General features: G+C 45.3%; 1 protein-coding gene across 2 annotated transcripts in view; it reads left to right on the forward strand.

Moving 5' to 3' along the window:
• Positions 1–15,818, forward strand: part of SLC18B1 (solute carrier family 18 member B1) — a 759,286-nt gene that overhangs the window by 444,000 nt on the left and 299,468 nt on the right. For both annotated transcript variants that reach the window (XM_069606672.1, XM_069606673.1), the window contains exon 9: positions 11,089–11,180. In XM_069606672.1, the coding sequence (XP_069462773.1) occupies positions 11,089–11,180 (92 nt within the window). The remainder of the gene's footprint in view (positions 1–11,088; positions 11,181–15,818) is intronic.

The following is a 15,818-nucleotide window of genomic DNA, read 5'->3' on the forward strand; positions in this document are numbered from 1 at the left end:
TCGCCTACCTAATGCAGCGCATCCTCTGCCACGTTCCACTGGAACTTGTTGCAAGCACACCATTACATCAGGCGGATCAGCATCTCCCAATCCCTGATCCCATGTTTCACTTAGCCCTGCGCCGCATGCCCACGCCTGGGCCAATTTATCATATGGACTCTTGGTCCAGCCTGGAATGATAACATCAGAACATTCACCGCCAGCGGGAACGCTCTTTTTCCTGAACAAACTACTAATTATTGCAAACAAAACAAAACCTCTTTATATCTATATTTTGTTTTCTTTCCACACTGCAATCACTCCCACAAGCACGCACACACCGGCAAAGGAGGGAAAAAAAACAACTTCACACAGTTCAACACTCACTGCCAAATTACTTTCACTTGCAAGGTAACCGAAGCCTATCTACGTTCAAACAGATTCTTGAATATTTGGAACAATTCATCACAAATATCCTGTTCGTGACACCAAAATGTATTGCTCTCCCAGAGTGCACGGACAATCATAAATCACCAATGCAATTACGGAGCCAATACTTTGAACGCAGGAAGACACAATAACTTGCAACCACACACTCTTAGAAAATAATGAGCACTTATACGGCTATTTATTCAAAGCTTAGAATCAACCAGTGATAACATAGAAATAAATCACAGAAGAAACAAAGAATTCAAAAGAAAATAAATCACTGTCAGCATAACTGGATTCCTCATCTCGCCAGAAGCGGCAGGAAGACCCCCGATAACAGCCAGGCCGAGAGCACAACAGCCCACAGGTAGGCCGGACAGAAGCGTCCCCCCTCCGGCTGAAGTCTCACCTGTCCGCTCAGGGGTTCCGCATATATGCACCCTTCAAAAGGGGTGGCGATTTCTCGAACCTTCTGGCAACGCACTTGCGCATTGATGAGCCGCCGTTGGTTGGCAGCTGGGTCAACCGACAGTAACCTCAAGGAGCAAAGTGCCTCCCTCCTCTTAAAACAAGCACCACGAAAAACAGTCCCATAGCTCATAACAAGACATAACAAAGTTAGCTTTCCCAGCAGTAATGTCCTTGACTGCATACCAGGTTTGGAAAGCATGTTTTCTTCAGCATCGTGAATCTAGCTCTTAGCAAAATGAGTGCAGCTTTTCACTGCGGCATGAAGTAAATATCCATCATGGCTCCGAGTGCTCCCAGAATGCACTGCGCATCAGCGCCATGTTTTAGCTCAAGCATAACAGTGTACTATCGCAACAGTGACCACACATGCTCCCCCCTACCCCAGCCCAGACATCTCCCCGACTCAGCTCCAAATTGGCTCCAAAAAGGGCACATCCCTGATGGGAAAACTTAAATGGGTACCCTTGAAGCTGAACTTAATACCAATACGATTCACTGGGAGGGAGCATGCCAGGCTGAGGCGGCCCCAGTCTCGCCCAGCCCTGCCGCTCCCAGTGTTTTGTAACACTGACTGCTGGTGCCATGGTGTTGCGGCAGTTGGCAGCCGGCCCGGCCGCTGCATTCATCAAAGAAAGGTAACACTTCAGTGTTACCTTTCTCTGCATCCGCGGCGGCCCAGCGGGGCCTCAAAGGATGTCAATGTAAGTTACATTATGTAACTTACGTCCGGCCCAGGCGTGGGCTTCAGGAACTGGCCCCCAGGGCCTCACCCGCCTCATCATGATTTCGGCCCGGCCAATCCGACCCTGGTTGACCGATAGGATGACGTAAGAAGGATAGGGAGCTAGGGAGAGGACCAGGTGGGAGAAAGAAAGAGGAGAAAAGACCAGGATAAGGAGAAAAAGGGAGTGAGTGAGGAAGCGAGTGCAAGAAACTGGGTATCTGTTTTGAGACACTGAATATTAAAACTCCTGCTAAAGCTTGGGGAAGATCTTTCTCAGAGCTAGGGAACCATAGGAAGTCCCAGAGGGAGTCTGAGAAAGCTACAGCCTGTTGCCCTCTTCTCAATCAGATTCTTAGTAGAATGGGTTAATGTGCCTGGTATTGGGTGGTGGGAGCCCATGGGAGATGAGGGTGGGGGCTTGGGCGGCAGCTACAGTTCCCCAATCACAAGCAATCTATTGCAGTGACACACTGACTATTGCTCTAATAAAAACCCTTGAACCGACTTGAAGCTTCTATGGATTATAAAAGACATCTGTGACAACAGCTATTGGATTTATTTCATCTGTTACTCTAACAAAAAGATTGTAAGCTGTCCTTTTCCAAATAATTCACAATGTGTGCTATAAAATGTACCGGTTTAACCTATTATTTTTAACTTTTTTTGCGGGGCTTGGACCCCTCGCACCCTTCTCTCCACTAGCCCCCCTTACGCTGATCCTCTCTCTTGGTTGGTTTATGCTCCCTCACTACACTCTGTCACTGCTTTTGATGGGAAATGTTTGACCCCCTCCAATCAAGGAAGACAGGGTACTAAGAAGACAGTGAGTGGAGCAGGAATAGCAGTAAGTCAGAACCTTTGTTGACAAAGACAAGAAGGTAAACTAGATGTAAATAGGAGATAAAAGAATGTGATTTATGGATCTTATCCACAGAGTAATAAAGGGCAGATTAGAAGGAAAAGCTAGACTAAGAGTTCTACTGAGAATCTTTACTCAAAGGCTGGAGGGGGCAAGGCTTTGAAGAGAAGCAAACCTGTAGAAGCCAGCTGGGGGTAGGGGGATCTGATCCTGATTGTGATGACAGCTGCAAGGTCACAGGAGGTCCTACCTATTGTATCTTGCAAGCCACTGAGAACCCATATGGAGTGGGGGGTAGGAGGAGTCCTACCTGTAATTGCCCTGGTAGGCGTAATACCTACTTGAAAATCCAAGAGGCAACAGTTGAAGGCCAACTCATTGTCCAGATAGTGACACAAGGGCAAGGCAAACCCGAAGATCAAATCAAAGGGTTTTTGGGATCACTTCACGGATAAATGACCATGGCCCTGCGCACACTTTTGGGCATTAAACAATGCAAAATGATTTTTTTATCACAGTTCTGTTTTAACATATATGTATTTAATTATTTTTGTAAAAATAATAAATGTAAATACTTAATTTACAAATGTTCTAGAAAAGCAGTGCATAAACAAAATTATTTCAAGATATAGCATTTCCTCATGCTTTGTGGTACATAATTCTAATACAGAAAAACACGTAAATCATTTCCTTTTGGGTTATTGTATCCCACATGAAATATCAAGATTTGCTCTAAAAAAGAGTCTTTCCTATTTTTTCAAAATAACCACTAGTCCTTATGTTTCGGAGTTCATTCAGTAACTTCTGGCCGACTGCCTTCTTGTTGGTATGACTGTCTAATGCACAACGCGTTTCGGGCAATTTGTGCCCTTCATCAGGTGCGGACAAATGTCTTTTTTCAATGAATTATTTTCTGCAAATTAAATAGACAGGTATTCTTATCAGTATGATTTCTCATTACGTTTCCAATGTGACTTTAAACTTAGAATTAAATAAAAATTGGGTTTATTGATGTTTTTTCTCCTCTGACCTTAAGTGCTGATGACCCTGAAGATCTTTCCTTCTTGATAGAACGTTACTCCTGTCAAGTTATCTCGTTGAATCACGCCTACTCCATTTCTTCAAGTGGAACGTTTTTTTTTTTTTTGCTCAATCTGTAAGTCAAACGGGTGATAAACGTTTTTTATTGGTGATCTACCCTTTCCAACATCTTGGGTTATGTACCGGGACCAGTTGCTACAGTAATAGCGCTGTGTCCCAGTCACAAAACCCGTGTTCACTGACATTCTCTCATCATGCTTGTTGTTGTACAGACCTTCGGTTTTAATGCTCACCTCTGTCAGGGAGCTGCGCAAAACCGTCTTGGGATCTGTAAAGTGTCTCCGATGTTCAAGTTGAGGGTTTCCTCTGGCTTGTATTTATGGATATTCTCTCCCTGTAATGTGAGCGATTTTGTGTAAGTGACATTTTCATAGCTAGTCTACTGTTTGCATAAGTTGAAATTACGTGTGTGACTGCATTTCCTTTTAAAATACCTGGATGGTTTTTAACTACTGGTTTATGTGTCCTTGCATCCCGCTAATTTTCTCCTCACTTCCTTCTCCTATTCGTGTCGCAGTTCTTCGCCTGGTCGTTAGGAGTTTGTGGCGCGGTGTTCCTCTTTTCCCGAGTTCAGAGTTCCGAGAACTGGTTCCGCCTTACTGTAACCTCGCTTGCAGCTTTCTTCGGGTCTTTATAGAAACCATGTTAGATTTCCTCTGTGGTAACTCTCCGTGTTTAGAGGAGGTGACTAACCGCTTGGGTTCAGCAGGCGCATTCTTGTAATATCCTCGTGTAGCCTTCTTCCTTTGATTTTGACGGTGAAAAACTTTGATGGTCTGCTGATATTTTGCTAATGGTTTTCTCACTTAATATGATTTCACTTTATTAAGCCCCACTGCTTCTCTTCAGGTTTGATGTTGGATACTTTTCAAAAAACAACTTCCTCATTGTTATCTCGCTGTGTTAGAGGAGGTGACTTACTGCTTGGTCAGAGTGGGTGACATCTTGTAATGTCCTCATTCAGCAGTATTAAATAGTATGTGACCCGAAGATCAAGACACAGACCTCAACAGAGGACGGAATGAAGATAACAATAAAGACAAAAGTGTGCTGATGTTCTGTAAAGCACTGTGTGACCGTGAGGGACTTGAAGGGCACTGTCCTGGGTGCAGACACCCGGGTGTTTTAGGATTGAGATCAGGGAACTGGACTTTGGAACTCAGGATATTTGGCCCTTTAGAATAGGGTTCCTCTTGCTGTCTTTCAGGTCCCTTTCTGATACATTTAGCTGTAGAACCTCTCACTTAAGTTAAATTCTTCCAGGCAGGCAGTCCTAAAACCCCTCCTTCCACAAAGAGAAATAAAGATGTTGACACGTCTTTCCTTTTGTGTGTGTGTTGTCATATTCACCCATGACATTACAAAATTAAATAATTAAATGAGCATCCATTTTGCAGATGCATAGCTATGCCCAACTGGAAATCTTTCAGGGGAATCCCTGTGTTTTTCCATTAAAAAAACTGGTTAATCCTATAAATGGTTCTCTTTTGGTTAGGTCAGATAACAGAAAATACATACTTTGATAGATACTAGTATACTGTAGCAATCCTGAGCTAAAACCTGATATGTTATTAGACTAGGAATGAGGCATTTACCCCCGGTCTGAAAACCTCAAGTTCCCTTTAACGTTAAAGGCCACTGCGCTGGCGGGAGGGTAATGAGGGAGGGGATCAAAGTATGGACTTTGTCCCTCGACCATGTTTAGTTGACATTAACAGGATTAGACTCTTAACTCTTGGAGAGATTGTATGACTAGCAGAGAGTCGGCAATGTAACCTCCCCTTGAATTGGTCTTATTCAATTTGATCCATACAGTCCGCCCCTTAGTTTGGGCCTCATTCTCATAGCAGCCATGAATGCTTTGGTGACCACTTAATCTGTTCCAGATAATTGCAAAGGTGCTGAGGCTATGCCAATTAACAAGATGAGGGCCCATAGGGAGCCAAGGTATGAGGATCTATGTGATTTCACTGCATTGCACAATTTCAAATTCGAAGAAAGCCGAATTTGAAGTGCGCGCTGTGTTGAAATCACGCATGATTTCAGGCGCATTCCCCTACCCCACCCGACCCCCTACTTATCTGTTGGCGGCACACCTCATTGTGTGCCGCCGACTCCCCCATCTCCCTGCAACCCCGGTTCCCTTCACTTACATGGTTGTTCTTTTTTTACGTTATTGTACATGAAGCGGGGGCCACCCCGCAATCCCTGGTACCATTGTAGCAAACAAGGGTGCGGGGGGCTCCCCTGCTGCCATTGTTCACTGCAATGGTACCGTGTGGTGAATTTGATCAAAATCTTCATACAACCGAAATTTGATCAAATCTACAATACGTTTTCTTTTCTCAAGATTTTGGGGTAATACCAGGAATGACATGCCTATATCTTGAATTGATTCTCCAGTCAAACCTTCTGGGAAGATCATCCTTCACTTCAGGGCTGATTATTAGAAACTGATACTGTCTCCCAATGCTAGATTAAATTTGGGAATTTGCAATGTAGAGATATGAGATATGTTGATCTTGAGGAATGTCAACAAATATCTATAATATTTTACTTGTTAATTTTGTAGATGCTTTTAATTCGATTGTTAGTTCACTTTGCTAATGTATCAACTGGAAGGTATGCGCCAGTGCCTTTTTTTTTTTTTAAACCAACTTTATTTTCAATTTTACTGAAACAAAAACCGGTCATTAGTTACAACTTGTACTATGAAACATTACTACCCTCATTATACCCCTGTCCACCATGTTGGAAGCCTTCGCATTGTCTCCAGTGATTGTCCTCTTGAACTTTCCCTTATCTTATTTTCTTTATCACCCCGTCCACCCTCACCCACCCTCCCTTGCTGTTGTCTTTACCAAAAGACCTTGGTTCATGACCAGTTCAGTTCCTTGAGCCAAACCACCAGCTGTAGTTCCTCTGTCTTTTCATCTGATATGAATGTTTCTGAGCATTCGTGGTTTGAAATAGTGAGCCGCTCTTTCTCCCACATAGTCCTGGAGGGGTTCCCATATAGCCAGGAATTTCAGGTACCTTCCCGATTTCGTGGCGCAGATGTTTTCCATTGCCATGACTCCCCACACTTTGACCCACCACCAAGGTGCGGTGGGGCCCTCTACCGTCTTCCACCGTTGGCCCACTGTCATTCTCGCTGCTGTCAATAGATTAGTTATGAGGGCAGCTCTATTACCTGAAGCAGCATATTTCCCTTCCGCTACTACGCCTAGCAGGATTACTTTTGGTGACCATGGTAGGTCAGAGCCCATTATGTCTCTAATGTGGCCCAAGATTTCTTTCCAATACATGATCGTCTTCGGGCACAACCACCACATATGGAACATGTCTCCTCTTTCCCCACATTGTCGCCAACATTCCGGGGGATACGTGGGGATCATTTTATGTGATCTATTTGGGGGCATATACCAGCGGTAACGGAGTTTGTACGCCGATTCTTTGATTGCTGTAGATTTGGATAGCTTATGCACCCTCGTCCATATTTGACTCCATTCTTCCTGCGTGATCTCCTCCCCTACGGCCAGTGCCTTTTTAAAAGCTCTTCTGCAAGTATATATTTCCAACTTTAATATGACACCTCTGGGAGAAATAGCAAAGGAATTCAATGTGGACTTGTGTTGGTGAATGCCAGCACCTATTTAACAGGATTTTAAAGTGGGAGAATCCCTCTCCTTTTTTTTTCTATGTAAAGCGATGTCCCGCTCTGTGTGTGATTTGTTTGCTGCTCAGGTGGCCAACGCCTGATGAAGAAACCCCTGGAACTTCAAAAGCTAAGGAAATTATCAACCACATAATATTTTCAGTTAGTCCAATAAAAGATATGAAAACTTGGTGGGAATTGTTAGCAGTGTTTGTTTACACAAATGTTTTATGTTGCATTCCATTTTAACCTTTGAAAACGGACAAAGTAACCTCACGGTCATAGTCACATGAACCTAGAAATATTATTCACAGGTCTTTGAGACCTGCGACATCCCCAAGCCACATCACTCAGCTCAGAAAGTTCAGAATCTGGAAACCTTGACTCCCAAAACCCACCCTTTGGCTTGGAGAAAAACCTGGACTGTATTTGCAAGAATCATTTATGGATCTGGTGGATGATCATACACTTGGGGGTTCCTAGGATGCAGAAGGATCCCAGCTACACATGATGCCAACAGCTCAGAAAGAGCAGGACAACTGCAATGCTTACCTGGACTCCCTGGGAGCGTAATACCCCTTAAGCCTGTAGACCTCCTAGCTTGCAGCCTTTAGGATTCTTTTTCTGTTAGGACAGACAGATAACAACAATAGATATGTTATGAAAAACTATTAACTGTTATAACTATTAGATGAGGTGTGTATAACACCTAAACATTTACTCCCCTCTAACTCTGGTGCTAAATTCCCTTCTCATCTGTGTTTTGTAATTGTGGAGCTCTCCATCCTGTTTTCACCAGGGGCGCGTTGAGATGGTGAAACAATTGCCAGACTTGGCATACTGAAGAACTTGATAATTCTTTGAAGGAGAGTGTCTATCTTTGAAATAATAAGTCTTTAGGTAGGTAAGCAGATGAAGACACTGTAGTCCTTAAGAGATTTAAATGATTTATACGTTGGAGAGATCTCTCATGCTAATTACTTTTCTCTTTTTGCAGCTTCTAGGGATGTGGACCGCTGACTACAAATGATGCGCACTTTAAGAGTTTTCTTTATGAAGAAGGAACTATGGATGCGGGATGGCTGCAGCGTTACTCAGGATGAGAAAACGTTAAAACATAAGTTCGCCAATTCAGAGTAACTGCAACCTTCAAAAAGGGAGCGCAGTAACAGCTGTGAGGTGATAACTTGATGAAAACTTCAGGTACGTAAGCGCATTGAAAAACGTCTTGTCTATTAGTCTGTAAAGTTCATTTTTATAATTAAATACCTTTTGTGTTTTCTGCACGGTTTCGGAACGCTGAGGGAAGACCCTCGGAAGATGCTGCGAGTAAAAACCTCTGACTGAGGAGATGCTGCGAACGAACAAATATTCTTCAACGAAAACGACAACGTCGGAGGAAAACTTCTGTCAGGTAAGTCTTATCTGTGGTCTGTGATGCTCTGTAATTGTCGCAACAACTAATATATTTCTCTTATCTTTGGTTTCTTTAGATTCTGTGATGAGAAACGCTGGTAGCGTTCCACCGCTGTCAGTGGAGCAGACGCGAAGTGCGCGTTCCAGCGGAGGCAGGGCTTAAGTGGCTCCCTCTGACAAATGAATAGTCCCGTGCTGCTGCTTGTAAATGGATCCTCTGGGCAGCCATTTTAAGAGTATGGAATTACTATTGAAACCCATGGAAGCCTATGGGATTGGATGCTGTGAATGGTGTAAATGCCATATGTGCCAGGCTAACACCCACCTTTGACCTGCTGATTGATGTAATGTGTTTTGCCTAACCTGCATATCTGAGTGAAGACGGTTTTCTGACTGGGATCATGACACAACCTATTGTGAGAAACCAGAAGGTGTTTCACCCGCTAGTCCCGGGGGGGGGGGGATCTGTCATCCAGGTGGCCAGGACACGGTCATCATTTTTGGACCCTGGGGGTGGTCCAGTGCGGGTGGATCACCTGAATGAGGGGTCCTCTGGGAGTGAAAGTGGGACACCGAAGGGTGAGATGCGGTATCCCCTTCCCAATAACACCTTTTCCACATCCTACCAGGACACCTAGGAATGCATCCCCCCCACCCCCCTTCTCTGACACAACCACTTTCTCACGGACAGTTCACAAAGAGCAACAACGGACTAATGCCAGAGCTGTATACCTGACATGTCCCAACACCATGGACAGGCAAGGTCAGGCAATTACGGATTATTACACACACCTGACTTCCATCACACTTCCCCACACGGATAAAAGGCGAAGCACGAAAGCACACTCTGAGCAAGGCCAACTACACAAGGAAATAGCAGTTCCAAGATGACAGCTTAATACAAGGAGAAAGACGGTGAGACCTGAGAGAGTCACAAGGAGCGAAGAGCCTGTGACCTCTAAAGACTGCTACTTTCGTGAGCAGTGCAAAGTAAGAAACTGAAGACCAGGAACTAAGGCTGGTCAAACCTGCACAGTGTCAGAGAGGTACCTGTGGCTCTTCGGCGTCGATAACCAATGCGGGGAGGAGCGATTGCCACTGTGGTACTGTCCTTGGCTCCTACAATAACAAGACAGCACAGTCGGAGAGGTTGATACCAAGCCAGCTTGCGTTTGGAACCAAGTTTGCAAGCAGCAACATTGTATAAAGAGAACTGCGTGTGAGGCGTTTGTAACAAGCAACGTGGATATAATTGGAAACTGAAGGATTAGTTGAACTTTATAATTGAACTTTGGGGGGCCAAGAAAAGATACCATACACAGAGTGGTCCGGCACCACGTGGGTGCTCATTCAAAAGTCTGTTAGGTATCCAACTGATGCTGAGTGTGAGAAAAAGGAATATTGAAATCAAAGTGGTCATGCAACGGGTCAAGCTAAACCCTGTGCACATTTGAAAGTCTTCGATAGTTTAAGTACATCAGAACTGGTGCGAGCCTGGCTGAGGGAGACTAATTGAGTGAATGAAAGGGATCTTAGCCCGGCTGAGAGGGATCCGGGGTGAACCGTCGGTCACATTAGAAAGAATTATCGGAACATTGTTTGAAAGTGATGTGAGCCCGGCTGAGATGGATCCAGGGTGAACATCCAAATTGAATACTGGTAAAGGAAAATAATGTTTTTGTGTTGTTTTTGTATACCAGGCCCTCTGAGTCAAGAGACTTGCAAGAAGTATAGAGGCTTGGACACAGAAGATCTTGAACTGTGAAAAATGAACTGTACCTTCGTACTGCAGAAGCCAGGGCGTGCGCTTTGCTCGAGTGAGTTGCTTTGTCCCGTGCTGAAAACATGGAAGGGAAGCCAACGGGCCGAACATCCTGACATACCATTTTATGAACACTTCTTTCTCTTTCATGATCATCACCCTACATTATTTGTAAATTAGTACGGATTGGCAACAGGTTTTTTAGTAAAGGTCCTTTTTTGCATCCATCATGGTCACATCCCTTACACAGCTGGCTGTACCACCTACCTACCTGCACTTAAACAATTTCTAATGTTGATTGTCCTTAATCTATGTAAGTCCAGCCAAGTATTGTCCACAGTGACTGTTTAATTTAATCCCCTCCACAACCTGGTCAGAATTTCATTCAAACTCACCCCATTGTAAGAAGCTTACTGCGTCATGTCAAATCTGATTTCTTATTTATTTTGTGATCAAAAGAACATTGTTCCTCCCAGTATATATAAATAAGTAAACATGGACTGGCTTAAATGGCTTTTAATAAATACAACTGAACGATGATGGTTGTGTAAATGACGATAGAAATTGGAGATTTGCAAGAATTGAAAAAGAAATTGTAAGCCTTTCAAAACATGACATGAGATGTCTGATATGCAATAGTCCTGTGGTTATATGTAAACTCTTAAAAGTATGCCTTTTCTTCTTTTTAGGAGTTACGAAAATTGTTTCTCATCATTGGATGCTTTGGGACAGCTGCATGTTTTGCGATGTTAGGACCAGCTCCTTTCTTTCACATTAAAAGGTACAGTTCACATAATTGTATGTGTCCTTATTTATATATTTTTTTTCCAAGTTGTCTTTTTATTGAAATCTCGATGAACATATTATAATAACACTGCCATAATACTGCCATGAATCTTCTTAGATTTCTACCCACAGTTCCCTCTCCCAACGCACCATATATGGTAGCTTGTCCTCCAAAGAAGCACACTCCAGTAAGCAGTTGCAGGTGGACACTTTCCGTGATTCCTGGCCCTCCACCACCTTAAGTTGTATTCCCATTTCGCCACTTCTCTGTCAAGCCTGGCTATGGGTGAACTTGAGGCACATCTCAGGTCATTCATACTTCTCCCGACATGTATTTAGATATACAAGGTAGCCATTCTTCATGTATGTTGTAACTGGTTTTGGTATTCATATGCATTAAAGATTCCATATAAAAAAAAGTTTTAAAAAGTCTCTATTCCCGTGGGGGATCGGCAAGCGGCTTGTTTGATTTGATTATTGGACATCCAGTGTCTGAAGTATTGAAAGCGCTCTGCCTCTGAGAGATTAAACTTCTCTTTACACTACAAGGTAGGTGGCACCCCATCCCTATATTGGTCTCTCAGCCACAGGACCCCTTGTGATTCCCATTGTGTGAAACTCCTGTCTCCCATACCCGGGAAAACTCTGGGTTGTGTAACACCGGAGAAGAAAGGGGACCAAGCCTGATTTGACCCCCCTGCTGAGCACACGCTTTATCCCAGTGGCACCAGGTGGTGCAAGTGGTTTCCAGGAGGCCCTGGTGGGAGATTCCTGTAGATTTGTGAAGAAATGGGAGGTGAGCCAGAGGGAAAGTGAACCAGTTTGTTCCAAAGCCTTCCATTTCGGCATCCTTTCCTCTGATGCACAGTCTAGCATCGGGGCGATCTGTGTCACCCGGAAGTATTGCTGGACCCTCCTAGACCAAAGGAGAAGCTTGCAAGGAATTCTGGGGGGGGGGGGTCGAGCACGCCAGATGAACCACCCCACTGCCTTCTGGAATTCAAGGTGTCGCTATGGGATAGTGATTGGCAAGGCCTGGAATATGTAGAGAAGCCTCAGACGTAATGTCATCTTGACCACACTGATTCAACCCAGCCACGAGATTTCCTGCATCTCCCATCTTTGTAGCATGTCTTTGGCCTCTTTCCACAACGCAGGAATATTGGCTTGTAGTAGGGAGGTGTACGTATTGGTGATATGGACCCCTAAGTACTTGATCTCTCGCTCTGCCCATCTAAACAGAAAGGTGGTTTTTTAGGGTGTGGTGAACATTAGGGCAGCCGGTTATCGTCATCCCTACAGTCTTTTCATGATTGATGTGGAAGCCTGATACCAAGGTGAATCGTTCCAGTAGGTCTAGGAGTGCTGGTAGGGAGGATAAGAGGCTTATGGAGAAAGCAGATAACATGGTCAGCATATACTGCCACATTATGTGTGACCACCCCATATGTTAGCCTCGAGATGCAGGGATGAGAGTGTATCCTATGTGCTAGTGGTTCCATTGCTAATGCAGATAAAAAGAGTAGAGCACAGCCTGTCTATGCTCTAATCTTCTATTTCCGATACTCTTGATGCTCTTGCCCATGTCATGAGTATCAGTTTGAAGCCCAAAGCCAAGTGCAATACTTGGTATGATTCTGACCTAGCTACAATTGAACGTAAGTGTAGGGCGGCTGAGAGGAAATGGAGGACTTCTTCTCATCCTCTGACAAACTGGCCGGTCGCCTGCTCCAAAGGCAATACCGACTCTGTCCACACCAAGAAGAGAGCCCACATCCAAGCCCTTATCTCTGCGGCTTCTAACAACTCAGCCGAACTCTTTAAAATCTGCAAGGAGGTGGCCAACCCTGCTGCAGTCTCTACCCCTCCTGTCGCCTCCCAGGCCCTTTGCATGGCCCTTGTCTCTCACTTCATCTAAAAAACCCAGGACATCCTGTCCACCCTCTCCTACCCTCCTCTCCTCCTTTGAACTCTGACCCTCCTTCAGCCACCCTCCCACCCTTTTTCTCATCCTTTCCTCTTTTCTCCCCCGACGAGGTTGCTAGACATGTCGGATCTATGAAAGTCTCGTCAAAACAGGTTCATCCCTGTTCTTCCAAAACCATCAAGGACCACATTGACACCCTCGCTCCTGCCCTGGCCAATTTCTGCAACCTCTCCTTTGCCTCAGGAGCCTCTCCCTCCCCTCTGAAGCACTCTTGTACACCCTCTTCTCAAGAAACCCACAGCTGGTCCTTCTTGCCCGGCTAACTATCGCCCAATCGCCATTACTCCTTTTCTGGGCAAACTCCTGGAAAAGCTGGCCATCTCGCAGCTTAACCTTCACTCTGATTTATGTTGGCCTTCTCCACGACCATCAGTCTGACTTTAGAGCTGCCAGAAACTGCTCTCCTGAACATCTGTGAGGATCTGCTCTCCAACCTTGACTCCAACATCCCCTCTGTCCTCATCCTACTCGATCTCTCTTCTGCCTTCGACCCGGTCAACCATAGCATCCTGCTCAACCATCTCTGTGACAACCTGGGTATGCTATGGCCTGGCTGACCTCTTTTCTCTCTGACCGACCCTCCCAGGTCCAACTTGTGTCCTTCCTTTCATCTATCTCCCTTTCTGCCTACGGTGTTCTCCAGGGTTCTAACCTCTCACCCTGGCTCTTTAACCAATACCTGCCAACTCTCACCCACTGCGTTGCCATTTTCTGCTCAAATTTTCAGTGTTATGCTGATGACACTCAACTCAATTTCAGGCTTCCCTTGGCCACCTCTTCTCCTTCTCTCATCTCTGATTGCCTATCTGCCATTCAGGATTGGTGCGCCACCAACGATCTCTGTCTGAACGCCAGCAAGACGGAGATCCTCATCGGCACACCTTCGCCTTCCTTTCCTGTCACTCTCTGGCCGGCCACCCTTGGCCCCCCTCCTATCCCCACCTGCGAGGCTAAGAACCTCAAGGTAATCTTTAACTCCACATTTTCCTTCTGTGCCCACATCTCTGGCATCTCTAAAAAGTCAAACTTCCTACTGCACCTCCTCAGAGGTATTCTGCCTTTCCTCTCCTTGCCCAGAAAGCTCAGTCTTCCGAGCCCTGGTTCTCTCTAGGTTGGATTATTGCAACAGCCTCTTTCTAAATTTACCTGCTTCTATGCATCTGCCCTTTGGAACTTATCCAGAACAGGACTGCAAGACTTGTCCTTGGCCTCAAGCCAAGGGATCGTCTATCTCCCACCCTGAAATCTCTTCATTGGCTCCCAGTGGCTGCAAGGATTAAATTCAAGACCTTTGCATTGTCCACAAGGCTTTCTGGGGCCTGGGTCCAAAATACCTTCAGCTGTCCCTCCGTAATTACCTTCCTTTCCAAGCCCTTTGCTCCTGCACCTCGAACTCCCTTAGGGTCAGTTGTTTTTCAAAGAAACGAGCTAGGGGTAGATCTGTCTTTGGTTGGGGCCTCCCTCTGGAACAGCCTTCCTGCCACTCTGAAACTTGAGGAGTACCATCTCCGGTTCTGGAAGCACCTCAAGACCTTCCTCTTCGCTTCTGCCTTCGTTCCTCCTCTCTCCTGCTGAACTGTTCTGTCTTGGCATCATGCACCTGGTTACCCTCAGGTCCAGGTACCTGCTCACCCACTTGCACTACCTCCGGCAGTCCCTTGCACTGGGGTCTGAATCTGTAACCCTATAGCCCCCCCCCCAACCCCTTTTTTTCCCTGCACTTATCAGACACACCTTGTCTGTTGCCTTAAACCTAGCACTTGCCAATTGCTGGCTGCACTACCACTGTTTGCTGACATTATTAATTGTATTCATTTATTATTTACTTATTTATTTGTATTCATTTTACTCAGCACTTTCCACTTCTCCCCACCCCGCTCAGCACTTTCCACTTCTCCCCACCCCTATGAACTGTCACCTTTTCCCTCTCCATACACTTGCACGTTCTCAATGTCACTGGGCCTAGTAACATCATTGTTTTTGTTCTCCCCTGTTCCCCTCCCTTGCCTCGTCGCGCTCCGAAACACTTGTGTACGAGCGTGATACAAATAAAATATCATTTATTCATTCATGAGAAAGAGGGCAGCCCTGTCTATTGCCCCTGCCGTGGGCGATCAGTGAGGACCGACAGGCATTAACTTTGATTCTGGTGGACGCAATTTGAAAATTCACCATAATCAATCTAGTGAAAGAGGGGCCAAATCCGTAGGCGGGTAGGAAGGCTGCAAAGTAATCACATGACCTGCTGTTGTAGGCCCGGTTTGCGTCCCGAGAGAGGAGAGACAATCCACCCAGGATTCGGGCAGCCAGGGCGACTAGATCCACTACCTGTCTGACATTATCATGGGCACCCTTATTTTTAATAAAGCCCATCTGATCACTGTTGATTATATATGGGAGGACCTCACCCAGTCTGGTTACCAAGATCTTACTGTACAGTTTTGCATCAGTGTTTAAAAGGGCCATCCAGCGAAAAGTACATTCCTCAGGATTCTTCCCCGGTTTCAGCAATAGGGTGGTGGCTGATTCTGCCATAGTCTGACACCTTCCCTGATTCTAAGAAGGAGACCAGGATTCCAGCAAAGGTTTTATAAAATGTGTTGGGGAAACCATCTGGGCTGGGGGCTTTGCCTGCCTGAAAGGACC

The sequence above is a fragment of the Ambystoma mexicanum genome, chromosome 4p, assembly GCF_040938575.1.
Source record: "Ambystoma mexicanum isolate Mex_15411 chromosome 4p, UKY_AmexF1_1, whole genome shotgun sequence".
Lineage (NCBI taxonomy): Eukaryota > Metazoa > Chordata > Amphibia > Caudata > Ambystomatidae > Ambystoma > Ambystoma mexicanum.